At 43.5% G+C, this 27,602-nt stretch overlaps 2 protein-coding genes and 1 long non-coding RNA gene across 6 annotated transcripts; 2 read left to right on the forward strand and 1 right to left on the reverse strand.

Moving 5' to 3' along the window:
* Positions 1 to 173: 173 nt before the first annotated feature.
* pank2 (pantothenate kinase 2) lies at positions 174 to 5,252 on the forward strand. The gene is made up of 7 exons (XM_035609682.2): positions 174 to 554; positions 1,057 to 1,409; positions 1,735 to 1,988; positions 2,640 to 2,816; positions 3,266 to 3,389; positions 3,870 to 3,995; positions 4,107 to 5,252. The coding sequence occupies exons 1-7, from the start codon at positions 326 to 328 to the stop codon at positions 4,155 to 4,157; spliced, it is 1,314 nt and encodes a 437-aa protein (XP_035465575.1). The 5' UTR covers positions 174 to 325; the 3' UTR covers positions 4,158 to 5,252.
* LOC124851017 lies at positions 3,271 to 7,749 on the reverse strand. Its single transcript, XR_007032179.1, has 2 exons — positions 7,367 to 7,749; positions 3,271 to 3,774 (listed from the first exon to the last, which is right to left on the reverse strand). It is a non-coding gene; the product is annotated as an uncharacterized LOC124851017 (long non-coding RNA).
* Positions 6,288 to 26,022, forward strand: loxl3b (lysyl oxidase-like 3b). 4 transcript variants are annotated; one of them, XM_035609654.2, is made up of 17 exons: positions 6,288 to 6,549; positions 7,395 to 7,419; positions 9,730 to 10,077; positions 10,362 to 10,525; positions 11,809 to 12,026; positions 13,020 to 13,085; positions 14,722 to 14,778; positions 15,730 to 15,937; positions 16,390 to 16,570; positions 18,853 to 19,007; positions 19,747 to 19,917; positions 22,656 to 22,815; positions 23,806 to 24,049; positions 24,151 to 24,266; positions 24,393 to 24,529; positions 24,951 to 25,062; positions 25,251 to 26,022. In XM_035609654.2, exons 3-17 carry the CDS (start codon positions 9,738 to 9,740, stop codon positions 25,322 to 25,324), a joined length of 2,403 nt encoding a protein of 800 aa, XP_035465547.1. In that variant the 5' UTR covers positions 6,288 to 6,549; positions 7,395 to 7,419; positions 9,730 to 9,737; the 3' UTR covers positions 25,325 to 26,022. The 4 variants fall into 4 exon arrangements, with proteins under 4 accessions (XP_035465547.1, XP_035465546.1, XP_035465549.1 ...); XM_035609653.2 differs by lacking the exon at positions 7,395 to 7,419; XM_035609656.2 differs by lacking the exons at positions 7,395 to 7,419; positions 19,747 to 19,917 and adding an exon at positions 21,519 to 21,674.
* The last annotated feature ends 1,580 nt before the right edge of the window (positions 26,023 to 27,602 follow it).

The following is a 27,602-nucleotide window of genomic DNA, read 5'->3' on the forward strand; positions in this document are numbered from 1 at the left end:
CGATAGGGGGTGGCTTAGCTTTGCATACAGCTTTACATCGTGTTATTAATTTATTTTGTAAAAAAAATCAAGAAAAAGTGACATCAGCCTTATTTTATCAACTCTGACTGATTCTCGCTCTGATTGGTTCTCACTCCTTTCAGTCACCCTTAACCCCGCCCCCTCGGCGTTGACAGCGCGAGGCTACATAAGACGTACCTCCGTTACTCAGTGGGCTAATTAGCTAGCTCGTCTCCCCGCGGTCCGACTTCGCCGCGCAATGGTTTTAATTTACCGACAAGCTGCTGCATACATGTAAACGGTAATAAGCCATTAATCATTTTAAATGGCACACAATGGCCACCAGCGCGGCGGCGACGACGACGACGCCATCGACGGAGACGACGAAACGCCCACAAAGCAGCCGCGGTCCGACGATGAGTTGCCAGCTTCTTGTCGCAGGAGCGAGCCCGACGGCGAGGCGGCCGCGGCCGGCGGCAGGGCCCCGTCCGACGGGCGCACCTCCAACTCGACGGCGCGGCGTCGGAGCGACTCGGTGAAGAAAACAAGGCCGCGTATGTGTAACAACACTTGTGTCTGCCGGGGAGGGAACCGCTGCATGTATTTAAGGGAGCATATTCAAATCAAAGGCGTTTCCTCACCAAAAGCATCCGGTAGAATTTTGTAGATCTTGATGAAGGAAATTATGTAATTATCCCCAATTTTTTTCAACATAAATTTCAAAAAAGAACTATTTGTACAATGTGCTGGGTTGATGTTAGAAGTGACAAAAATTATTTTTGGCATTGCGATGTAATATAGTGCAGCTGTAGTGGCAGAAAAAATAGCCAGGATCTATTTTTTTTGCAACAAGATGGCGTTCGTGCTGCACAGTGTGAAGATGAGGCTGCTCGTCTTCATGTGGGGACCATCACCGACATCATCATCTCCCTTTGTCCCCACTGGCATTAGGCCTGCTAAGATATGACATATGTTTTGTAGTATCATTCAAATTTTAAAATCAAATTTGGCAAAATTATTCATCATTTCTGTTGCATCTATATATTTATAATGCAGCATTTCCCTGGTTCGGAATGGACATCGGCGGCACCCTGGTGAAGCTGGTCTACTTCGAGCCCAAGGACATCACGGCGGAGGAGGAGCAGGAGGAGGTGGAGAACCTGAAGAGCATCCGCCGCTACCTGACGTCCAACACGGCGTACGGCACGACGGGCATCCGCGACGTGCACCTGGAGCTGCAGGACCTGACGCTGTGCGGCCGGACCGGCACCCTGCACTTCATCCGCTTCCCCACGCACGACCTGCCCGCCTTCCTGCAGATGGGCCGCAGCAAGCACTTCTCCAGCTTGCACACCACGCTGTGCGCCACCGGCGGCGGGGCGTACAAGTTTGAGTCCGACTTCCGCACGGTGGGTGATGTAATGCAGGGTTGGTGCCTTTTTTTCATTTTGGACAGTATGAGGATGGAGGGGAAAGGGGGCGTGTAGTGGGAGGTTGCAACATGCTCGCCCCCCCTGAAACCTGCCGTTAAAATTAAGCCCTGCTAATAGTGGATGTTAGCTGTTGTAACTTTTAATTCCAAGACGATGCAGACATTTCTTTTTCTTAGTGAGACTAACGAGGTGATGAAGGTTCCTCTTTTCCCTCCTCCCCCCAGTTTCCTGCCTCTGTGTTCTCCTGACCACATCCCCTCATTTTCCCCTTTTTGTGTCAACATATATGTTTTTCTTAAAGATGGCGGACCTGCAGCTTCACAAGCTGGACGAGCTCGACTGTTTGATTCGCGGCGTGTTGTACATCGACTCGGTGGTGTCCCGCGGCCCCTCCGAGTGCTACTACTTCGAGAACCCCACGGACCCGGACCGCTGCGTCCAGAGGCCCTACACACTGGAGAACCCCTACCCCCTGCTGCTGGTCAACATAGGGTCCGGGGTCAGCATCCTGGCCGTCTACTCGGAGAACAACTACAAACGAGTCACAGGGACCAGGTAATTTGTCGGGGATGGAGATTTACTGTGCGCTGATTGTTTACAATTCATTTTGGTTTTTGAATTGTAAAATGAAAGTCAACAAAGTCCCTCAAAGAGATGAAGCCACCAAGAAACGTCAAAAGCAGAACAGACACAGAAAATGCTACGTGACGCTAGACGAGCGCACAGCGGCTGATATCAGGTGATCCAGGGGATTTACAGTCTGGTGAAGTGGGCGGCCTGTTCGGTGACATCTGCCCTCCGTGTCTCTCTGGTGCCTGGGTGTGAAAAGTCGCAGCATTTTTTGTAAACTGTCCGTTACCAAACCACTTCCTTTTACCAGCTGTTTTCCCGTGAGCAAACAAAAAAGAAAGTGTCCTTTTGTTAGTTTGATTTAAGTTAGTTAAAACTCACAGTTTGGCTGTTGGTATTTTCGGTAAGTTGCTTCTCCCGCCGCTGGTTTTTGTTTTCACGTGCGGTTTCTTCTCTGTCTGGCGGCTTTGAAAGGGAACCACCGCTCTCCCCTCGACACAATGGCCCCTTTTGTTTTTCTGTGCCGTGAAGGAAAAACCAGAAGAGTGCATCTTTGTCCTTAACTCCAAATGAGAAGTTATTCCCCAGTTCGAAGTATTTATAGTTCTCTCTAGTTAACCTGTGTGTGTTCCTCAGCCTCGGCGGTGGGACCTTCCTGGGCCTGTGTTGCCTGCTGACCGGCTGCTCCACTTTCGAGGAAGCCCTGGAAATGGCTTCCCAGGGGGAGAGCACCCGCGTGGACAAGCTGGTCCGGGACATTTACGGAGGAGACTATGAGAGGTTTGGACTGCCAGGCTGGGCTGTAGCCTCAAGGTGCGGTTTACAGCAGCTCTTGTTTTTATATATATATATGTATATATATGTATGTGTGTATATATATATGTGTGTGTGTGTGTGTATATATATATATATATATATATATATATATATATATGTATGTATGTATATGTTTGTGTATATATGTATATATGTGTATGTATATATGTGTATATATATATGTGTGTATGTATATATATATATATATATATATATATATTCATACTGTAGATCACGAGCCTGTTTGTGTTGGATTCGGGCAGAAACAGAATCCCGACCTTAATGATCCAGGATTTACAGGACTGTGCTAAATTCACTCCGTTTCCTTGGTGAAAACAAGGAGCCTTGATTTGAGTTTGATGCATTTTGAACAAAACCCTTTTCATTCACAGTTTGATCCCTTAACTGGCTGCTCATCCAAAATGTCTCCCATTTTGATTTGACAGTTTTGGCAACATGATGTCCAAAGAGAAGAGGGAGTCGGTGTCCAAAGCGGACCTGGCAAGGGCAACGCTGGTCACCATCACCAACAACATCGGCTCCATCACCAGGATGTGTGCTCTCAATGAGGTAAGTCACCGGGGGGGCGGGGGTAGAATGAACTTCTAATAAAACAGTCATAACGGTCTTGAATTGAATCATACGAACAATATCTTGTTTGCTTGGTGTTTGTATTAAAGTCAGACTTTGGGTATCAGGACCTCATTGCCGTTATAACAGGATTTGAGAAGACTTTGTATATAACCAGGTCTGTGGAGAAAAATACTTTCCCTGTCCGGTGTCCCTGTCGTCTGATTCCTCTTTGCGTTCAGCCTCTTTACGGTGCTGCCTTGTGGCGTCTTGATCAAGCAGCATTGTACAGGGCTATGAAGGCGTAGAGGAGGTAAACTCCGTTACCAACAAGTCTTTCAAAGCCTTGAAGCAGGAGGGGGGAAAAAAATCTAAGATACAAAACCTAGAAAAAAAAGAAGATTATTATGTTTATTATGTTTTCAGATTAAATAAACGTACCACCCTAATTGTTTTCATTCCCATTCTTTCTTTACGAAGAACATTGAGCGAGTGGTGTTTGTTGGGAACTTCCTGAGAGTCAACACCCTCTCTATGAAGTTACTGGCCTACGCAATGGACTACTGGTCCAAAGGTCAGCTGAAAGCCCTCTTCCTACAACACGAGGTGAGTCAATCTAACGCCCATTCACACTTCCAGAGAGCAGAAATGTAGTTTGTAGCTGCAATGATTTCTAACCGCTGCTGCTTTCGTTGATATTTTTCTTTTTTTCTTCAGGGTTACTTCGGAGCAGTCGGAGCCCTGTTGGAGCTTCTGCATCCATCCTAATCGTCCAAACTACAGTACAATCCAAAGAAAGAAGCACTTGTCAATCTGCTGCAAACATCTTTTAGCACTTTAGCCTTCGGTTTTTCAACGGTGGGATGTTGCGTCAGACGCCAGCGGTTGATGGTACATCTTGGTTTTGGGGCAGACAAACCGTCGTCATTTGGAGGTCCTGTTACTTTCTCCGAAATTATGTTCCAAATTCTGACATCTGCTGTAGTAAGTCAGTTGATGGAAGTCAGGGTTCTTGCCCTGGTCAACGTTGTATACAGTAAAGTTGACAAAGTTAGGACATTGTAGAAACGAGCCTTGTTTGGTCTGAAACATCTCAAGGAAATTCACCACAGTTGCCTGGACTCATACTCGTCCTAATGTAGTCTCTTGTATTGTGGAGTGAAATGACCCCTCAGGGGGAATCAGAACCTGGGCCATTATATTTGCAGGTACGTTTTAAGGGTTCATGTCGCCCTGCTTAGATACCAGATGAATGGCATTGTTGTGACTACTGTAATTGGGGTTATATATATTGTATGGATGCTACAATGCAAAGACAATCAAAGTCTTTTGGGGATGGGACAAAAGGCACTAGTTCTATGGCTGCAAGTAATGATAATTCTCACCCTTTATTAATCTTCAGAATACTTTATTGATGTATTGTTTCGTCTAAAACAAATGTCCAAAACTTGATGCATTCCTCCAATTGAGAGTTAAAACCCCTGTGTTTTCTGAACTAGTTCCGTCTGCCCAATGCTTTGTTCATACGAGGCACGTGGGAAAGTTGCGTCCATTCTTACGTCACCTGTTCGTCCAGGCATCGGTCCAAACTATGAAGAATGTTTGACTCACGGAATATATGGCAATTAAAGTGTTTTTTATTGGTCAGTTACTAGAGATAACATATCTGCGAGTTGTATACAGGAAGCTTATTTTAAATAAAGTGCCTGTCATGTTTTTGTATAGAATACAAGAAGCTTTGTTCAGCAATGTGATCTTAACGCGAGCCACTGATTTGTCATTTTCAACGTCTCCCTTTGCTCTTTGTACTATTTGTCACAGAACGATTTTAAGTTTCTTATTAAAGTTTCTTTTAAATATGAACTTTTCATATCTTTTGTTAACCACTCATGGTGTTGTGTTTTAGGGAAATAAGCAAAATATCCAAGTAGTTTCATGTATGACAAAGCACCATGTGACGTACACTGGATCTTAATTTGTGAAGAAAACAGTAAGTAAAAAGTAATTTATAAAACGACAAAGTACAAGTACAGTAGATTTGCACATTGTGTAAATATAGTGGATGCAACAGTACAGTTATTTTTTTTTTCTTTGTGCCAAATGGGAAGATTTATTGTCTTTTAAAAGATTTTTAAATACAGTAACTGGTAAATAGCCAAAAGTCAGTTAGCTTAGCATTAACTGAAGTATTTCATTTATAGGCCGGGAGCAGTTACTAGGCAACCAGCAGGAGAGTTAAAATACTAAAATCATATAGATTTTTTTTCCCCAGGCTGCATATTCCATATCTATATGTGGGATATCTCAGCTATTTTTCCATCGATGTCATATTTAGTCCGTCAATGCAGGCCACCTCCGATGCAGGTCAATGTAAAGATTGTCATTTGATTATACATCAGCTTTCAGAAGAAACGAATTTGCACATTTGATGTGATATTTACTCAACATGCTTTATTTCGCTTCAGCAAGTCACTTGACAATACTTTTTGTGTCCTCTTCAAATTGTGGAAAAACTGTTGCCTTTATATATCAATTCAATTAATGTTATTATGAAACAAAGCGTGAAGGGGATGTCTTGAAGCATTCTTTTTCTGTCCCTTCAATCCTAACAAAATTCAGTTTGTAATAATATAAATGGCTGAAATCCCTCATCAGGTCACAGAATCTGACTGGAGACTGAGTTCGGTTCCTCACCGGTTGGTTTAAAACCTTCTGCTGACACGTTGAGCTTATGAAACATGTTAAATAAGGTTTTTTTGCCCTTACACAAGGCAAGAGAGGACCGCCTATAACCGAAACCATCCATGAAAGAGTTAGTGTCTTTCCAGGGAATAAATCCAGCCCCCTCTTCCTCCTCCTCCATCCCCCTCTTCCTCCTCCCCCTCTTCCTCCTCCTCCTCCTCCTCAGTGAGGGCTGTACAGCTGGCAATTTACAGACAATAACCCTGGAGGAGTAATTGGCTGCTGGGTGAACCTCTGCACTGCGTTTCATCGAGGAGATGAATTAGAAGAAGTGTTGGAATATTTATTCTCCTTTTTGTCTTTGGGGGCTCCAGGTTGTGAACGTCTGGATCCAACTTTTTAAGACTCAGCCCCCCTCTGACTCCCTCTCTTTCTCTCCACTGGAACCGCTATAACCTCCTCACACTGAGAACATAAGGTAAAAGCAGATTATTTCTTATTAATAGGAGTTATTTTTTAATCAGATCAGATAAGATTCAAGACTTTTAGACAAAGTGATTTCGCCGTACTTCAACTTTAAATCTTGTCACTTTGCCCTGAGAGACTTAGAAATTATACATTTAATACTGAAGTCATAATCTGGGATATTAAGAATAACAATATTTAAGCAGCATTGTGCTGTAAAACGTCACAGAAATCAAGCTCCGTCTGTTTGTGCACATATTTCCGAGTGGGTGAAACAGACCGAGCAGTTTAAAGTTGCACAAGATTTTAAAAAATGTGAGGAATGTCGGAACAGGAAAACCTGTTAAATACATAAATATACAGAGTCTGAGGAGTTGACATGTTGGTCGGTGCTGATCTGAGGGTCTGGATCAGAAGAACCGCCCACTGAGATTTGTTTAAGTGGGTGCTACTTTCTTAATAAACACCCAAACTGTATTTATTGATGTATAATATATGGTTTATTGCTGTTTTATCAATAGTTAGCTGTTCATAAGAACAAGGTTCTGCTTGCCAGCTCAAAATCCCTTTGTTGGTCTTAAGGGCTGCAACCAATTATTATTTTTAATCGATCGAAATTTCCAAATAATTTCAATTGCAACGTCTTAGATTTGTTTGACCAGTTGAACAAGTCGATAATCAAAATAGTCGCTGATTATTTCTCTGTTGATCCCTCAATCGATTAATCAACCAGTTGTTTATGCCGTATAGTGTTATTTAAACCCTCCCCCGTTTCGTAATAATCCCGTAAATAATCATGAAATGATTCGTTTTATAGTGAGACATCGAACCTGTTGATGAATGTTGATTCTGGGCCAGGTGCTGTGCAGCTGTTTTCCAGGAGGTAAGTGGATTTCTTCGCCCCGATCACTTAAAAGAGCTGAAAAGGACAAAGAGGACCAGCCGAAGGACGACGTACTGTAGCCGCTCTTATTAAAATCTTATTAGGACGTTGTGCAGTTACATTTCTCTGTTGAGTCTAGAGAAGATCACATTCCTGTGTCTGGGTGTGAGAAGTGCATCCGGACCCTTGTTTACCAGTGAGTCGGAGCCAACGAAACCCCAACTCCACTTTCCCCCACCTCGGTCTTCCTGAAAGCAGATGTATCATTCTGCGTGATCCTGTTTCGTCCATGGTCCGTCCCGGCTCCCTGTGATGTGGCTCGTGCTCAATGCGACGACTGGTCTTTGGGTCGAGAGTTTCACAAAGCTCCCGTGAGGTCACCAACATGAAATCTTCCCTGTGGCCCACAGGGAAGATTTCACCACCAGCAGTTTATTTCCGTCTGGATAAGAGCCACAAGGTTCAGACCTCTGGCAGTGATTAGCAGACACATTGAGTGTGTGTGTGTGTGTGTGTGTGTGTGTGTGTGTTTGTGTGTGTGTGTGTGTGTGTGTGTGTTTGTGTGTGTGTGTGTGTGTGTGTTTGTGTGTGTGTGTTTTTAGTGGGAGTGTGTGTGGGACCGGTTGATTTGAGCCTTTCACGCGACCTGACCCATGAGCACATTGGTATGGAGAGCCCCCTGCTTCAGCGAGGGGCGAGAGAGGAAGGGTAACAGTGCAAGGGGTGTGTGTGTGAGAGAGAGAGGGAGGGAGCTGGTTGGTTTGCATTAGACTGAACTGCATTGAAATCAGATGCTGGTGAGTCTGTCTCATCTGATGAGATGTGAGGTTCCTTGTAACATTGGAGACAGCGTCACCAGTTAGTAGATCATCTTTTAATTTCTGTGCATGAGATATTTACTTTATCAAATTGAAGATCCGCTAAGTGTTTCAAGGTTTTTTCAAGGTGTCACATCTGCCGAAGTCTGGAAACATTGAGATCTACACCAATTCATTTGGAGGCATCCAAAAGTACAATGCTGGAAGTAATAATCATAATACTTTGGACAGGAAACCATCCATCCATCCGTTATCTATACCGCTTTTTCCATGAAGGGTCGGGGAGGGCGGGAGCCAATCACAGCAGACATTGGGCGAGAGGCCGGGTCGCCAGCGCATCGCAGGGACACCGACACACGGAGACTAACAACCATTCACTCTCACACTCACACCTATGGTCGGTCTGGAGTCTTTAAGAAATAAAAACCTGAGTACAATACTGTGGCACCGCACATGGCTTCAGGTCCGACGTGGACTAAAGCTCAGTGTGAAATGTCCATACACCGCCAAATTGCAAATCGGACCACGCAGTCACTCTCAGACATGTTTTGGAAAGGGAACGTTAAGTTGGTGGTTTCTGTACTGAACACATCACACTACTGTATTTGTGTCTCTGGAGGGACAACCCCCCCCCCCCCTCTCTTCCACTTGCTAAAAGCTAAGGAGCGGAGCAAGTTATCAATAGCAGGCCTATGTTACCATTCGGTCCCATACAGGAAGGTTTAAGAGAGCGGAGTACGGAAAATATGAATGAATGGCACCAAGACACAAGACAGAAAACCTTCCAAAATGGGACAAGCACATGCTGTGAGGAGCGTCGGTTAATCTCCTCAACATAAACGTTCATAGCCTTTTGTGATCGTCATTAGAGGCCACAAATTCATCTTAAATGTTCCCCGTTAGCCTTCCCCGGCGTCAGAGTCGAGTAAACACCGAGCAGATGGTTTGAATCAAACCGCCGGAGCGACTATACACACACTCACACTAATCCTAACTTCCTTATGTGGAGCTTTTATTTCCAGCGCCTCTGTGTGTGTGTGTGTGTGTGTGTGTGTGTGTGTGTGTGTGAGCTCCACTGACTTCAGCTACCGCCGATACTGATATTTTCCCCAAGGTCGAAATATGGGCGAATCTGTCGTAGATCGTTGTGTAATGTGCTTCAGTCACTTTTTAATCGAATATAAAGATCATCAGAGTATGCAGCCAGGTTTGTCGTCATCCTGGAGTTAGATAGGCTCAATAGTTTCTCACGTGCACAAGATATTCTGATGTGCACCAGAGATCTGTGGATTTTTGCTCATTGTTGCTCTTTAAGTTCTTGACCGAAGCAGATGTTTTCTCCTCAATCATCTCTGTATTTTTGCAATAGATGTGCACTGCAGACTGTTTGCTGCCCAACTCCAATATCCGACGGGCCCAGTGGTCCTGTCCTCTCATTCAAAGTTGTTGTCCACAGACTTGACATCGCCTTTTGTCTTTTCCTCACGTGCAGCTGAAGCAATGGAGAAGTCCCGACGGGTGCAGCGGTTGGCGTTCAGCCTCCTGTTCGGGCTGTGCTTACCTTGCTGTTTAACCCAGACCACGCCGACGTCAGGTGCGGCCACCACGGCGCCCGCGCCGTCTCCGTCCCCGCGGCCCCAGACGGAGCGGCTGAAGGTCCGGCTGGCCGGATACCCCCGAAAGCACAACGAGGGTCGGGTGGAGCTTTTCCACAAGGGCGAGTGGGGAACCATCTGCGACGACGACTTCTCCATAGCCAACGCCAACGTGCTCTGCCGCCAGCTGGGCTTCGTGTCGGCCACGGGGTGGACGCACAGCGCCAAGTACGGCAACGGCCAAGGTGAGAGTCGACTGCACGCGGCCACTTCCTGAGGTTCAGTGTCTGGTTGAGTAAACTGTGTGCACCATCCAGTCATACGGGTGTATGCACCGTGTGATGCTTAGGTTTCAGGTGAGTCGTCTCTCATTCAGACTTTTTTTCCACGAGTGAATCCTGCAGTGGATGAGAGTTTCACCGGTGTAACAAGCAACCGAGCGTCCTCTCCCAGGCCTGGACGGGTCGCCTTCGAACAGGCCTGGGAGTTCAGCCGGAGCCGACACTGACACCTTTGCCGCCCGCGACAGGCAAAATCTGGCTGGACAACGTGCTGTGCAACGGAGGTGAGAAGAGCATCGAGGCCTGCAGGTCGCGAGGCTGGGGCAACAGCGACTGCACCCACGACGAGGACGCCGGAGTCGTGTGCAAGGACGAGAGGATTCCCGGCTTCATGGACTCAAACGTCATCGATGTAAGTTTTTCACCGAAAGAATGGATTTTTGTGAGACTTTCTAAGTCTCCGTCTGTGCGGTGCAAGTGGTGTCCAGAGCTCATGGAGACGCAGTTCGAAGCCCATTAACTTTTACGTTTACGGTCCGGCTGCTCCACAGCCTATAGACGCCTGTCCACATGGAAGGCGTTGGTGCAGCTCCTTGTGTAGCCGCCATGCACATGCTGCTAATTAGCGCCGCTCCTCTGAAAAGCATTCTCCTCCCTCAGTGAACCCATCTGCACTCAACGGAGCGCAGCATCGGATCCTGTGACCGGATTGTTTGTTCTGTTCTGGACGGAAGACGCCTTCTGACCTGAGGGGTCACAGGTTCAGGGACCACTGGGGTTATATAAATATACTGTGTCCCTTCGTCAATTATCCACTTATCTCTTGATATTTGCCAAATTTATGTCCCAAAAAAACCCCACCAGAGTATTTTTTAAATCTCAGTCTGTCCGTGTAAAACGGCTTCAACTGTTTGATGCATTTACTAATTTTGCTTCTGGTGATAATGCTCTCTCAATTTTTTTTAACTTCCTCACTTACGCTGTCATTGGTTAAATCTACAGGCGCAAATAACGATGTAAAACAGTTTGTCCTCTTTGAGTTTCATTGGTATAACTGGAAACAGCCAGAGGGATTGGATGGGATGTCCCAGGTATATCGTTGTCTGATGTCCCCAAAAAAAGAAGTTCGTAAGAGTAACCGGGCAGACTTTCCTACGCATAACTATTCCCCATCTTTCTGGCTCAGATGTGGCGTCCAGACTTCAATCTGTGATTTGCAGCCAGTTGTTTTTTTTTCCCCCCTTCTTAATGAATCATAATGTAAGTGAGTCATTGCAAAAAGCTGGCAATCCGACCTGGTCACGTTTACCACGTATGAGCTGTCGGAGTGAGGGTTAGACCTGAAATTGCTCTCTGTAAAGACTGTTACTCACTGTGTAGGTCTGTTCCTCTCATTCAAAGAAGAGTCAAGAGATGTTCACGTGTGAGAATACGTCTGTGTGCGTGGATGTGTGCACTTTGAGATTGCTTTTAGCAATGAAAAGTTCTCTATAAATGAAATGTATTATTATTATTATTATTATGATGATATCGAGTAAACAACCCTTACGTTTTTTGCAGGTTTTCCTTCACTTATATATTATATTTTTGTCAACCTCACCATCCATTAAACTGAAAACACATTTACTTGCTCATAATCACCAATATTTTAATTCATAAATGTTAAATGTTAAAAAATGTCTCCCTCGCCGACAGAACCACATGGACGTGAACAAAGTCGAGGAGGTGCGGCTCCGGTCCGTAGTCGGCACGGCCAAGAAGAAGCTGCCCATCACCGAGGGCGTGGTGGAGGTGAAGTATAAAGGCGGCTGGGCGCAGATCTGCGACCTGGGGTGGACGATCAAAAACACCCGCGTGGTCTGCGGCATGCTGGGATTCCCGCTCGAGAGGAAGGTCAACAAGAACTTCTACAAGTAAGTGAACCCAATTCTGAAGGACTTACCAAAAAAGTAAATGTGGTTACCAATATATACATTTAATAACCCTTATTTTTACTGAAGTTATTCCTCATGGGACTATACAACATCCGTACATGTCAAGACGTGGGGGGGGGGGGGAGCTGTCCCCAAATCTGCTGGTCCAGACCATATACCAGACAAATTTCTGTTAAATCACATATTCCAGGATTTTTTTTGAGGAGCGGATGAAGAAAAAACAAGCTGAAAATCATTGTCGTCGACTCTCGTGTGTCGAGCTGAAATGAAGAACTATGTGATTTTCTGATAAACGACCCATCAGACCACAGTAACACAGGGATCCTACCAAAAGTCAGCATGTTTTCTTTCCCACTTATAAGTTAATATTTTGGTCATGAGCAATCTGGACAGAATAAATGGAGACTTAAAAAAAAAAGGCTAATAGTGATTTAATTCGAGTCATATTCAATGAATGGATTCTCATAGTATTTACCAGCCAATAACTGATGGACACTGTATTGATACTGTTGCTGCTGAATGAGGCTCGAGTGACCGACACGGTGTAATGTGATAACAGTGGTGACATAAAGTCTGAAAGATAATAGACTGCAAACCTGTGGAATGTCAAAAATGTTATTCACCACTGACCCTCAAGTGTGTATGTGTGAGTTAGTGTCTGTGTGTGTGTGCAGCCAGTATACGTGTGTGTGTGTGTGTGTGTGTGTGTGTGTGTGTGTGTGTTTGTGTGTGTGTGTTTGCAGCCAGTATAAGTGTGTGTGTGTGTGTGTGTGTGTGTGTGCGTGTGTGTGTGTTTGCAGCCAGTATAAGTGTGTGTGTGTGTGTGTGTGTGTGTGTGTGTGTGTGTGTGTGTGTTTGCAGCCAGTATAAGTGTGTGAATGAGTGTGTGAGTGTGTGTGTGTGTGTGTGTGTGTTTGCGTGTAAGTCTCTCTCCTGTGTGTGATGGAATCTGGGGCTGTCTCACTGTTGCAGACATCTGAAAAAGCAAGCAGCTGAGAAGGTCTCCAGGCCAAAGGTTAATGTATCAGCCGGTGGAAGGTACACAGTCGTGGGAAAACCCACTGTCCACCTCCGCCTGCTATAGTTTCTGACAGTGGGTTTCCTGTCGGAGTAGACAAATAACCACGCAGCTCCTGTTTCTAGATAGTGGACCCCCCCCCCCCCCCCCCCCGCTCTCTGATATCATATTACGATGATGATGATGATGATGTGCAGCATGTGAATGGGTTGTGTGATTAGATCTCATCCTGCTGTAACTGAAGGTTGTCCGGTGTTGAGGGTTAGTTTTCTGTTTTTCTTTCACATTTCTTCTGACATGGCCCAGATTGTACAGACTGGCACCTTATCATGGGCTCTATTTCTTAAGATTTTTAACTTCTATATCTACTGCACACACCATCTGAAATTCAAATGGTTTAATACCAAGTACTGTGGTTTTTTCTTTAGCCCTTTTTTGAAGGGACCGGTGTTTTCAATCTGCACCTTGTCAGCGACTGGGGCTTTTTTCCTTTTTTATCTAACATCTGAAATTCCCATTCCTCATTATGGTTTGCCTTTTATTTGGAGGTGGCAAATAACTTCAAATCCTGGGCTCTTCAACTGAAATAGCTACAGGCCTCATAAATCTGATAGCAACAGCTGACCAAGCATCTGGTATAGGATCTGCAAAAAAGGCACAGCGTTTGTTTTAGCCGGCTCAGGGCGCCAGAGTGGGCGGAGTTTGCCACGTCGGACTGTGAGTGTCTGGAAGACTGTCACTCACACGTGAGGTTTATTTTTTGACAGTTAACTAGGTCCTGAGGTTAGAAAAACACAAAAACAATTATTATTTTCTCAGATTTCACTTATCTGAGATTTCACTCATTTTGTACCGGAACCATAAGGACTTATTTTGGCCTGGTGCTGATGAAGTTGAAGAGCCCACCGTCGTCTCACCTACCTCTGAAGTTTATTTACATCCCGTCCAAAGAAAAAGCAAATGCCATACGTGAAACTGAATCAATGTGGTAACTTGAGGTTCACATTGGCACAAAATGAAAACTATAGCGCCGAATGGTTTCTACTAACAAACATGTTCTAAATGTCATTTTTACCTTTCATACACTATGTGGCCAAAGGCATATAGACACTATGTCCATTTGTTCCATTTTTCTTATTCAGACTAAACTGGCAAAAACCATTTCTTTATGACTCAAGTTGGGATGTCAAGATGAAACAGGCCAAGAGATGTTTCCAAACTATTGTTTGTAAGCAGCCTATTGATTCAAATATCATTGTACGCTATACCTTTACAATTTCTATTCACAATATGAAAAACCACAACAATATTTAGAAGAGTGTGTGTCCACATACTTTTGGCCATGCTGTGTATGTGAGCCTGTGCTTATCAAAACATTTAAAAAATCTTTTATTGATGTATGTCTATGTGGCAGTTGTGTTTTTTTATCTGCATTTAAAAAGGATGTGTCTCTTTCAACAAATACGTGTCTTGTGCGACTTAAGTGAACTGAGAATACGAATGATGCTCTGTGTTGCTCACTGCATTTAACTGCGTTGCTACAGTTTGTAACATTAATTGTGCATCATATAACCTTTTGTTCACTCTTGATTTTTCCACTTTGTCACCTGGTTTCCTTCGCCTCGCTGTGCAGTCTAACCCGTGTTTACCTTGCAGGCAGACATCCAAAGCTAAAGCTAACTCTAAGTCTAAACAGAGCAGCCCTGGCAAAAGGTAATCTGAGGACAAACAAGTCAGTGGGTAAATTCGAGCTGTCTATGAAAAGATCCAAACAAAACTTCACACACACACACACACACACACACACACACACACACACACACTTATGAGCTAATTATCCTAGCCACATCCATGCATCCTCCGGTGTGAGCATCTGTCCTGCACATGTGGCGGTGGTGATTTTCAAAATAAAAGCCTGATGCTGAATCCAGCTTAAAAGTTGTTTCTTGATATGTCTCGAAAGATCTTTAAAACTCTGTATGAATATTAAAAGAAATCGATATGAATTTTCATGTAAAAGAGTTGGAGGAATGGTTTGACATTCTGGGAAAAATGATTTTGCCTTCCCTGCGTGTAGTTATGTCTGTACAGGAAGTGGGAAGTTAGCTTAGCTTGGCATAAATACGGGAAAAGGAGAGTCCAAAGCTAACACATTCCGCCGACCCGTTAGTCTAATACTACCCTGGAATTATGAAATGTGATATAAATGTTCATTTGTGAGCTTTAGAGATGAAGTTTTATGAGTTTTGGACAGAGACAAGCTAGCAGCTGTATCCCAAATGTTCCAGTCACAACAACCTTGCTTTTCAAATTATGAAATCTATTTTTCATGTAATATTTGACTTTACTGGTCTAATTTTTTATTTTGGTGTCCAAGATAAAAAAACAACCTAGGCCCCTAAAAATGGTGATTTATTTGTCTTTTGTCCAATATGTTTTATGATTTATTGTCAGACAATGTCTGTGATAGTCCGTGTGGGGCCGAGTGTCACTTAGTTGTATGTGTTTTTTTAAACTTAATGACAAAAAACATTTGGGGACGCACGAAAGTCTGTTTCCATTCCATGTGGTCAATCGTTTAACAATGTGTTTCCACAACTAAAGCATTCATTCAGTCATTCATTCATTCATCGTTAAACCTATCACGGCCTCCGCTCCCTGCAGGTTGTATCTGGAGCGTCAGAAGAACTACTTCCACGTCCACTCCGTGCAGTGCACGGGCACCGAGGTCCACCTGGCCGCCTGCCCGCTGGAGTTCAACAAGCCCAACGGCACGTTCTCCTGCGAGGGCGGCATGGCAGCCGTCGTCAGCTGCATGCCGGGGCCGCTGTTCATGCCAAGCGGCGGCTCGAAGAAGAAACCTAAAACTTCGGTGAGAGTGGTATTTAACTTGCCCCAAAAGAGCTTGCACTTTTGGGTTGAACCCTATACTTGATATTTGACTGTATCAGATATCGGATGGTTTCACGTTGACCTCAACTATATTTCACTGAAGTGGAATTGGCTCCTTAAAAAGTGTATTTAGTTTATTTGGTCTGTTAAGTGTGAAAGTTCCTTCCTGATGTTTGAAACAGTTGTTTGACGGAAAAAAAAAAATCAACTCAAGAGTACTTTCTGACTTCATCCAGAGCTTTTAACCATATCTCATAGTCATCGTAATGATAATTATAATTATGATAATAATGCATTTCCTTCTGTACACAGTTTTAATCACTTATTAGCCCATAGTCTAATAACCTGGTCAGATAACTTTAGATTCCTGCCACACGTACAGTAGATTAAAATATAGTTTTTCTGTGTGTTTTTATTGGTTTTTTTGTCTAGAACAACGTGAGGCTGAAGGGAGGAGCCAAGCTGGGCGAGGGTCGCGTGGAGGTGCTGAAGGACAACGAGTGGGGCACAGTGTGCGACGATCGCTGGAACCTGCCGTCGGCCAGCGTCGTCTGCAGGGAGCTGGGCTTTGGTAGCGCCAAGGAGGCCATCACCGGAGCGCGCATGGGACAAGGTCAGAAGTAAAACCCTGTCATTAAAGGTCATTACATAATACGAGACAGTCTGCATAACTCGCAGACTGGTTAAAAGCTGATTCATGGGGATTTATTCAGTTTAATTTCTGTGATTCAAGTCGGGGAGCAAACATTGATCCCATCAATCTAAATTTTGAGTGGAAGTTAATCATCATTTATTCAGCTTTTAACTTCAAATCAGAGTCCGATGGAGGAAAGGAAGACAGGAAATCGTCGCCCCCCCTCCCGATGTTTGCAAGGAAGCCAAGACACTTTGGAAACTTCACCCAAGTGTGATTTGGCCGGACTTGTGAGATGGGGTCATTGGGTCCGCCTGCAGAGGCAGCGCTCCGTCCTGTACTAGCCTGTCCTGCACCCTGCGATCATAGTGACCAATATAGCAAACATGATATAACATTATTCATGCATCCTTGCATGTTTGTAGAAGTGACGGTTAGTCTGTAAGCTCTAATCATGTCACACACTTCAATACAAAAGACGATGACTCGCTGAATGCTAACCTTTGCGATAATGATGTTCATCTCCTTGCTGCAAAATCCTCGTGTCCTCTCCCCGTTCAGTTCCAAATCCCTGTCAACCTGAGGCAGGACGTCAATTGAACTGTCTTCAGAGAGGACGTCAGTCATCGGCCGTGTATCTGCAGCCTGTCTTATCTCTCAAGTCATCTCTCCACGCCAGAGAGCTGATCCTCTGCTCTCAACAAGTCCACGTTCCCACACGGATTCCTCATTTTGAGGGGGGGGGGTATAATTAAAGGAATGCTTGAAAGTTGAACAGTTCTGTCTTTTGGATCCAAACGGCAAACATGAGCCCGGAGTCAGGAAAGACGGTTTAAAGGCAATTTATTTTAAGAGATCCGCAGATGGGTTTGGTGGACGAACTGGCAGAGTCCCAGTCCAGCTTTGGCTGCGGCACTGGAACGGCAGAGCAGAGCAGAGCAGACGACAGAACTACTACAATAACAGAAAGATCTCAGTCCATCATCTCGGCCTTACTACATTATCTTCACAGACACAATCCTCACCGACTATGTTTCTGACATGAATTCTCCCACGCAGTTGAGTATTTGACTCTCGGTGTCAGTCACGCATGTCTGCCAATGGAAAACCATCTGTCAATGAGATTATAAACAACTTGAATAAAAACCTAATCGTGATTTTAATCGTTTTAAATCCCGGCGATAATTTCTCAGAAAAGTTGGCACATTTTCCTACTTTTCAAACAAACACCTCAGCTCATGTCGTCACTCGTCCTCTCTGGACTCCCACAGAGTCACACACACACACACACACACACAGTCACACACACACACACACAGTCACACACACACACGGAGCATATTAATTTTTCCTCAGTGGGTTTGAAACCGCTTCGAAATTTGGCTGAAAGGCTAATCATGCCTGGAAATCATTGAAGGCTGAAAGCAGCCGTGATGGGAGCGCTTCAAGCTGAATGAAGTAGTTTGTGTACGTGTGTGTGTGGGGGTGTGTGGAAAAAGTGAGCGTGTCTCCTTGTGAATTAATTGTGCCTGCATTAATCTGACGGGCTTAACGGATTCCTTCTAAAGCTACGCTCAGTAGCTCCACTTGAAGTTGCTGCATCTGGAACATACTTCCCTAAGACCCATGCTTCGGCCAAGGTCAGGTCAAGGTCCCTCTCCTGTGAAATGTGGAAAAAACATGGACGCCGTGAAGGAAATGCGTTGTTGTCACTGTGCTAAGAGCGTTTAAACCAAACGTTGGTTGGGTGATTCCTCTCGAGAACATGGAGGTGTGTGTAGCGTCTGTGTGTTTAACTGTCCTGAGATTCCACCAACGCAGAAACAAGCGGGTCTGTTGAAGGGCAGCCGGAGCGGCGGCCGCCACCGAGGAGACTCGTCAGAGAATCCCTTTGAGGCAGCGGCAAACCAGACTCTGTGCTCAGGCGGATGTGAAACGACCACCTGGCTCAGTTAGTCCCAAAAAATATTCCTGAACGTCACCGGAGTCGGAAACGAGCGGCGCTGAAGGAATTCCTTTCATAGACATTACATATTTCAATCACCTCATGTGGGGAGGGGAGGGAGGGGGGGTAGTGTGCAGAGAGAAGGTACAGTAGAGCAGGAGGTTGCAAGATCTGCAAACGTGCCTCAGCTAGGAAGTAGTTTCAGGAGTTCCCCTGACTGTGTCAGGATCTGATCATCACGTGAACCATGCTGCCATATTTGAGTAATACACAAAAAAAATCATGCCTGACCTCTGCGCTCCTGTCGTCTGTCCAGGAATGGGCCCGATCTACATGAACGAGGTGAAGTGCCTCGGGCAGGAGAAGTCCATCTGGAACTGCCCCTTTAAAAACATCACGTCCGAGGACTGCAAGCACGCGGAGGACGCCGCCGTCCGCTGCAACGTCCCCCACATGGGCCACGAGAACGCGGTCAGAGCTGATCCCTCCCTCACACCATGTCCTATAAAAACTGTGCTGTTCACTTTAGGGAAGTGTCGTCGGAACGTTATCTGAATTGTTCATATAATTACTATACAGTTTAGTGCATGAGCGAGTAAACAAAATGAATTGGATGACCTGTGAAAATTGAATAAGTTAACTCCGGATTTTTCTGTAGACTAGGAAAGAACTTGAATTATGCTGTTATTATTGTGCTGTCTGTTCATTTTTGTCCTTTTCTGACCTGAACTGTCTTTTCACTTTGTTCTAACATGTGAGATTCAGAGCCGATAATCATAGAAAACTCACACTTTCACTCTTAACCAACACTCGTTCACTGTTGTCACGAAAAACGGCAATGTAAGTTTTTCTTGTTCCTATAGGTTGAAGTTTCATGTTGATTTGATCACTTGAAACCTGTTCAGACCAAATTTAATTTTTTTTGGTGACAACAGTGATTTCACTCTAACACCAACAGAGTACTTCTGGTTGTACAGTTTGTATTTCACCAGATTATACTCGTCCATGTTTCCAGTAAATACACGCAGAGGGCGGGCGAAGATAAAAAACTGCTTAAACTTAATTTCTAAAGCTGATAACATGACGTCAACCACGTCACCTGAGAGATTTTTGGACCGACACTGACAGTTTTGAGAGTTTTTTATCCAGCTGCTCTCGTGTATCTATGCTCTGGTTCTGCGGCTCCTAACTCCTCGGGGGCCCCACACAGGTCCGACTCACGGGGGGGCGGACCCGTTACGAGGGCCGCGTGGAGGTGCTGCGCTCCGACTCTAACGGGACCCAGAGTTGGGGTCTGATCTGCGGAGAGACCTGGAACACCAGGGAGGCCACGGTGGCCTGCAGGCAGCTCGGCCTGGGCTACGCTAACCAGGGCCTGCAAGTAGGTTATTAACACCCGGAGGGCGACGTTCAGAGCAGCAGGATGTCCCATGGGAGTTTTGACTTATGCAAATATAATATACTGTCATGAACACGCAGTGGCCAGTTTTTTCCATTAAATTTTTACTTTTTTAAAGGAAAAAAACAAAACATGTCCATATTTCAAATGGTTTTGTCTCAAATTTACTTATTCAATTCAATTATTTTGAGTTTCGTTTTACTTGATTTTAATATGGTTACATGACTTTTATTTCAGAGCAGACGTCTTCAACATTTTCGGCTTGTGACCGTCATCATAGCTTATTAAGATAAGATTTTTCCTGTATTTGGGTTTTATAGCAGCTCAAAGACCTAATGAGTACAGGTAAGATAAAAATAAAATAGAATAAAGATGATAGAAAATGAAATGAAATAAAATAGAATAAAATAGAGCCATATAAAAGCAGAAGGCGACATTATTGCCTTAGTGTGGACATCAGTTATTCACAGTTCAATCAAAGACGGAATTTAGCTTCTTGGATAATTTCAATAAGGAAAGTTTTATTGTCCTCAGGCGTTAAAAATAATAATGGTTTGGGTGAATATTCTCAAAGAGAAAAGTTTCTTCCTTTCGCAGTCTTTTAATTCATTTTTTGGCCCTCTCAGATTTATCTCGGGGCCCGTTGGGGGACGTCCTGACCCCAGGTCAGAAACCTCTGCTTTGAGATGCAGAAACTAATTTCTCAGAGACAAGTTGATTTTGGAGAAGCTCTCAGTTAGGGACAGAAATGATCCAATCTTTTTTTTTTACAATGTGGAGTCAAAAGATGTTCTGCAGCAGTGTTGTCCCAGCTGTCCTGTTGGGTTGTCTGCCAAGGAACAATCTATCAATGTCTCGTGATAGCGGCTCGTTATAATCTACAAAAAAAAAAGAAAAAAGAATTGAATCATCACCAAGACTCTGTCACCCTCAGTGAACTCCAGACACTGAGAATGAAAAGGATCCAAAGTTCCAGCTTCCATACTGGGTCCAGCGTCTCTGGCAGCAGGGACAGAAAACTCAATGTGCTGTGTGTTGAAATATGAAAGGTGCTTCTCATAGATTGGCCACTGTGTGTATTCTCTGCATATATGTTCAAATATATTCCATTATTTGTCACATATTGGTGAATATGTGCCGGCGGTACTAATGTTTACTCAGCCTGCTGCACCTTAAATATTCATAAATTCCTTAAACTTGGCTATAATGGTACATTTTTGGAATATACTTGGACATTCACGCGTGCACTAATATACGACTGTATATTATAATTTCCATATGGAGTAGATGCTTTCCTTTCCTACATGGAAAGAGCCAGGAACACGTCTGGCCTGTTCCATGTGGGCAGAACAGCCACACATGAAGTTTCTAATCAAACCCAAAGCCACTGACCTCATCTGGAAGCCACGTTGACTCCCCCTCCCGCCTGTAAAACTTTAACCAAACTGCTGCTTTTAACGACACTTTATTTTCCACCGCCCGAGGGCGCGGTGTGAATGGTGCAGCTCGTTTTAGCCCAGACAGTTCAGAGGCAGGACAGGAAGTGTGCCCCCTCACTGACTCCCCGCAGGACCTCTCTGCAGATCCGGATAGTGGGCGGCCGGAGCAATTATGAGGGCCGGGTGGAAGTTCAGGTTGGCTCCAAGTGGGGCACAGTTTGCAGCGCAGGCTGGACCACAAGGGAGGCCATGGTGGTTTGCAGGCAGCTAGGGCTCGGCTACTCCATGCATGCCATCACCGTAAGTACAGTAGGACCAAAGAGTTCAATGAAGAGATTTGTTCCACAATGACACGCTGACCAGACTTATCATTCACAGGTCAAAACTCTTAACGTGCATTATATAGTTTTAAGTCTGACAAGTCATTATAATTCACAAACTCTTGATGAAAATGAACGGATATAATAGCTTGGCAGAACGTTGTTATGAAATTTGTTCATTCTTACAAAACAATCAGGAGAATCAGGAGGAATTTTGAATACATTTTTTTTTAATTTTACGTGGCTTTTAAAGCTGCTTTAAGTAAATGACTTGAATGTTTAAAAGGACTGTTTTTAAATATGAATACAAACCCTTTTATCTTTTTTTAGAGAATTAAAAACAGTGTAATAAGGGATATAATGGGAATTACACAGAGTTTTGACTGTTTCAGTGGATCACTATGAGGTAGAAGAACAAATTTTTAAAAGTTCTTCTCAACAAGGTTATGGGAATATTTGAGGGTGTAATGAAGATTTGCTGTTTTACAGGATAGATCCTCATTTGTAAATACTAGTTAAGGACACAATTTTAAATTAGATCTCATTTTTAAAGTTAAAAGTTAAAGAATAGTTGACATATGATAAAATAATCAAGGCTCTGAACGCAGAACTTGAAGTGTCCAGGTCAAAGCAACATGATAATAAACTCAGTGACTCAGTTATTTACAGTCAGTCTGTCGTTATGCTTAAAGCGGCTTGAAATTTGAGCGGCCTGTTAGTGAGAAGTAAGATTATTGATTCACTCAGTATCTGCACAAAGTTATTGTCCCACAGTGATGATAAACTCAACATTTCAATGTGTCTGCGGCGAGCGGCCAGATGTGACATCACGAACATCTGTTCGTTCAGAGCCGCGACATCGCACTGGGCTCTGCTTGCAGCTCCTATTTCTGAACGATTCTTTCATCTGATCCGTGCGCCGTCCTGTGTCTTTTCTCTATCGTCCAACCCTGATCTCAAGGAGACCTGGTACTGGGACAGCAGCAATGTGACGGACATGGTGCTGAGCGGCGTGAAGTGCACCGGGGACGAGATGTCTCTGAGTCAGTGTCAGCATCACAAGACCGTCAGCTGCCAGAAGGCGGCGGCGAAGTTCGCAGCGGGAGTCATCTGCTCTGAGAGTGAGTGAACAACCACCTGCACTTTTTATGCTCCTTTGTGTCACCTGCCCCGATTTGAGGGGGAAAAGACACGTGCACTCTTGTTGAGACAGTGACGCGTTTTAATTAGCATAAACCTCAGGAAGAAAATAAATATTCATTCATTATATTATTAATGCGGATACAGAAGTTTGGCTGTAATTCCATAGTTTATATAACAGCTCTTCTGTTATTGTACTTGTCCTTTAACCAGTTATAGATCTTGTTTCATCTCCAGTTATCTGAGGAGGGGTGATTTCCCCTTTTTTCTCATCTGCGAAACTTTTATGAGTTTTATGAGTTTTTTTCTTTCACTCTTCATAAGGATCTTGGCTTTTGTTGGCAGGGAAGATTATTACCATTTGTCTATGAAGCTCATGAAGTCATTTAATGAGAAATTGGGTTGTAAATAAACCTAATTTGATTTATTATAAATAATCTATTATAATATATTAGAGGCTGAAAATGTGGAAATAGTGAGGCATGAGTTGTTTTTTTAAATTATGATTTTTATCTGTTTGAAAGATAAATGTTATAATATTTCTACGTCACTTCATCCACCAGGTATTGAACCAACGTTTGATTTTGGTCACATGTATGAAAGCTCTGATTTCAGCTGGTTCAGAGTCATTTTTCTGATCAGTGTCATTTGCATATATCTTTTAGGTTTTGTGATTCGCAAGTGTTTCTGTATTTGTCGATATATTCCTTCCACAATTCTAAACACACACGGGAGGCAGGGATGGTCGAAGATAATCAAAGAAGAGTAAAAACCAGATTAACACAGGAAGTAAAGCAAAATAAGAGACACACACTGCAAGAAACTTTCAAATAAAACGTAAGTCTAAACCAAAAACTCATGAAATCCAACCAAAACAAAACAGTTCAACCCACAGTATTAGCTACAGTCCTGTACGGGGTGGGATCCCCACAGTGTCTCAGTCGTCACCGTGCTTCTCCCTCTGTGTCCAGCGGCCTCCGACCTGGTCCTGAACGCCCCCATGGTGCAGCAGACGGTCTACATCGAGGATCGGCCCCTGCACCTGCTCTACTGCTCTGCCGAGGAGGACTGCCTGTCCAAATCCGCAGCCAAGGCCAACTGGCCGTACGGACACCGGCGCCTGCTCCGCTTCTCCTCCCAGATCCACAACATCGGCCGCGCCGACTTCAAGCCGAAGGCCGGGCGGCACTCGTGGGTCTGGCACGCCTGCCACGGGTAAACCATGTTGTCTTTCGGCAGACCAGAGTTTTAAAGAATCAGACTTGTTTTGTTGTGGTTGTTGTTCATTGTGACATTTGACTCTGCTCCTCCAACAGCCACTACCACAGCATGAATATCTTCACCCACTATGACCTGCTCAACTCCAACGGCACCAAAGTGGCCGAGGGACACAAAGCCAGTTTCTGTCTGGAGGACACCGACTGTCAGGAGGGTGAGTCCGATGCTTCAGAGTCAAACCATTATTACACTATTTACCATTATTAAATACATTTAATAAAGCATTTTACACCTATACGAGTTCACCAAATCATTGTTTCCTCCCCCCCGTGACGCGCAGGTGTGTCCAAGAGGTACGAGTGTGCCAACTTCGGCGATCAGGGCATCACTGTGGGCTGCTGGGATTTGTACCGCCACGACATCGACTGCCAGTGGATCGACATCACGGACGTCAAACCTGGAAACTACATCCTGCAGGTGAGCCGGAAGGCGATTGGCCCAAAGTGCAGACCGCTGAGTTATATGGAAGGAAATTTGTGTCACCACACTTTGAAATTTAAAAGGAAATTCAATTTCTACGACAGAATTTTTTTTTTTTGCATTGAATTTATGTTTGTGAATGTTTAGTCTCTGATTTCAACCCTTCACATTTGAAACACTGAATTTTTCAGCATTGATATTATGTGTCTGATTTTTTTTGCCTTTGAATTCAACTCTTCAAACTTTTAATAACTGATTTTTAACTTTTGTTTTTTAATGTTCACAAAATCATAATAAATAAAAGAAATGACACCACTCTGACTCAGGCCTAACATTTAAAATGTTGGGTGAATCTTCAGTTGTTGATGTGATCATCATGTTTCCTGTTTTATCAACTGGTTTGTTTTACATCTCTCAGATTGTGATCAATCCCGACCACGAAGTGGCCGAGAGCGACTTCAGCAACAACGCCATGAAATGCAACTGCAAATATGACGGCCATCGAATCTGGCTCCATAACTGTCACACTGGTGAGCAGTCAGAAACACATGCACACACACACACACACACACACACACACACACACACACACACACACACACACACACACACACACACACACACACACACACACACACACACACACACACACACAAACTACCAGGTAATGATGCCAAATTTGTCTTTGATTTATTCTTTGTTTTTTTAATCCGTACAGGTGACGCGTTCAGCGAGGAGGCAGAGAGGAGGTTTGAGAAATACCCCGGACAGCTGAATAACCAGATTTCTTAAAAACAAACAAAAAACAACAATAATTTTGCCAAAATATCAGCACCAACGAGTGAGGTGTGAAAAGAACACCTCACTAGCTCACAAAGAAAAATACACAAATTATTCGCCTTCAGGTATAAAAATATATATATATGTCAAAATGTCTCAAGATTATTTGTAATCATGGAAGATGCCAACATTATATTCCTCCAGTGAATGTGTTGTATGAGTTATTATACTTGATTATTCAAGTGTTTATTGTGTTTTGTGGATTTCCTTTTTTTTATCACAAAGTAAGATTTTATTAGGTCAGTTGCTTTTAAATGTTTTTGTTTTTTTGAGTTATGAATGAGGTTTTATTTTGTAATATTTTTTTTGTTATAACCAGATGTATTTTACCTTTAGAACAACCAGGTTCAGAACTACCTGAAAGTCTGATCATTTCAAGAGGAAGAAAAATCTCCACAGCTACATTATCTTATGAATGTATTTATTATTATCAATATCAAGGTGTTCAAAAATAAAAACCTTTGCCTTGGAACTCAGTTTGAAGCTACATGTAGCTTTAGCCTGTTTGTATTTCCATAATCTTTAATAGTGTCGAGGCATCGACGTTACTGGACAAGGACAAATAAACTACAAGTACCCTGAAGATTTGCTATTATTTTTTTTTACGCTGATGTAATCGCACCAAATAAACAGGAGAGGAATAATAATAATTGTTCTGTGTTTAAGGGACTTATTTGATTACAGATTCTTCACCCTGTTAGGTCACATGCTCGAAGGTGTAAAGCAGCTGTGAACAAAAACTGTCGTCCACTTGTGACCAGTTTGAACGGAGATTCGTTTTTCTTCTCATAATGAAATAAAGAAAAATAATGATTAGAAGAAAAATAATATTATTTCGTATTACAGAAATAAGTATTTTTAATGTAATGTACCATGTTAATAATCCCAGACTGGGATTGGGAACCACCAATCAAAATGTATTAACAGAATAAGAACAATGCATTTGTTAATTTTCTCTTAACTAGTGTCATTATTTGAGTGCAGGGGTCTTTGTTATGGCCTATTTACTTCAACTGTTCACACCGGAATTATGAATTATGACAATTGGATATTAATATGGTTAAATAGGAAGTTTTTACTAAGCAACTTGTGAAAACAGGCTGACTGGATTCTTTTAAAACTCCTGGTGGAGAAACAAAATGACTCGCAGGCCGACCACAGTTCTTCTACGCGACTGTGACCACATTAATCGCCCCGCTTGGCAGAGATAGACACAAGACTCATGAAACGCTGACAGTCGTGGCCCGTGTCACCGACTGACCTGTTGAGAACGTGCGGCCAGGTGTGAGCTGCTCATCTGCGGGTTCATCTCAATCCACACTGCTAATCTCAACTCTTTCGCTGCCACGGCCGAATAATCCCATTGAAGTCGGTCAGCGATCACATTGACCGCGTGCACACAGGTCACTTCACAGCTCAGGACGCCGGAGTGAAGTCAGTGTAGAGCAGCAGCGTTGTCAGGCACCTGCTCTGTGAGAAATCGATGGGTTTAATGAATAAACACTATATATTTCCCACAATCCTTCATTAGCGCTCAGGAAATGACTCATTTTTCTTTTATCACCATAATTTGTTGAACTTTGCTATGAATAGATTTAGACACAAAACAATACATCTGATGATTGTTTTATCAACTAATAATAAATTACCCACCTGTTCTATTAAGTGTCGCATAAAATAACTCATCTAATTTTGCTAAAGTCAAAGGTAACGTCTTCAAATATCCACATAGTCCAAGTCCAAGTTTTTTACTAAAAAAGGATAAGAAGCTGCAGCCAGAGGCAGTTTGACATTTCTATTCTATACATTTCTTTAATCCATTATAAAAATAGTTGCAGAGGGTCACTTTATCTCTACACCACCAATGAACATTTATTATATTTATGTAGAGAAACAGATGAAGGGCAGATTGTTACAAAGAGTTTTAAAGGAGACACTAGTGAGATTCACTGAATTTTGTTTAAACAAGTTCAATTTGTATTTTGCAGTGTGGCATGAACACTGGGGGTTAAAAACTCAATGGACACTAAACATCTGCACTGAGAATTGTTTGTCAAGATTTAAAATCCAAGGTTTGGAAATAGGAGATTAATTAGTCTTGTTATAAAAGTTATTTATTTGTTTCCCTTTGACACGTATCAGAGCCTTGAATGAACCAATTTATTTCAAGATTTCACTTGCATCCAGTAATTTTCTCCTCAAATGCAGTGTTTATGTCTTCTGTTTAAGC

The sequence above is a fragment of the Scophthalmus maximus genome, chromosome 15, assembly GCF_022379125.1.
Source record: "Scophthalmus maximus strain ysfricsl-2021 chromosome 15, ASM2237912v1, whole genome shotgun sequence".
NCBI lineage: Eukaryota > Metazoa > Chordata > Actinopteri > Pleuronectiformes > Scophthalmidae > Scophthalmus > Scophthalmus maximus.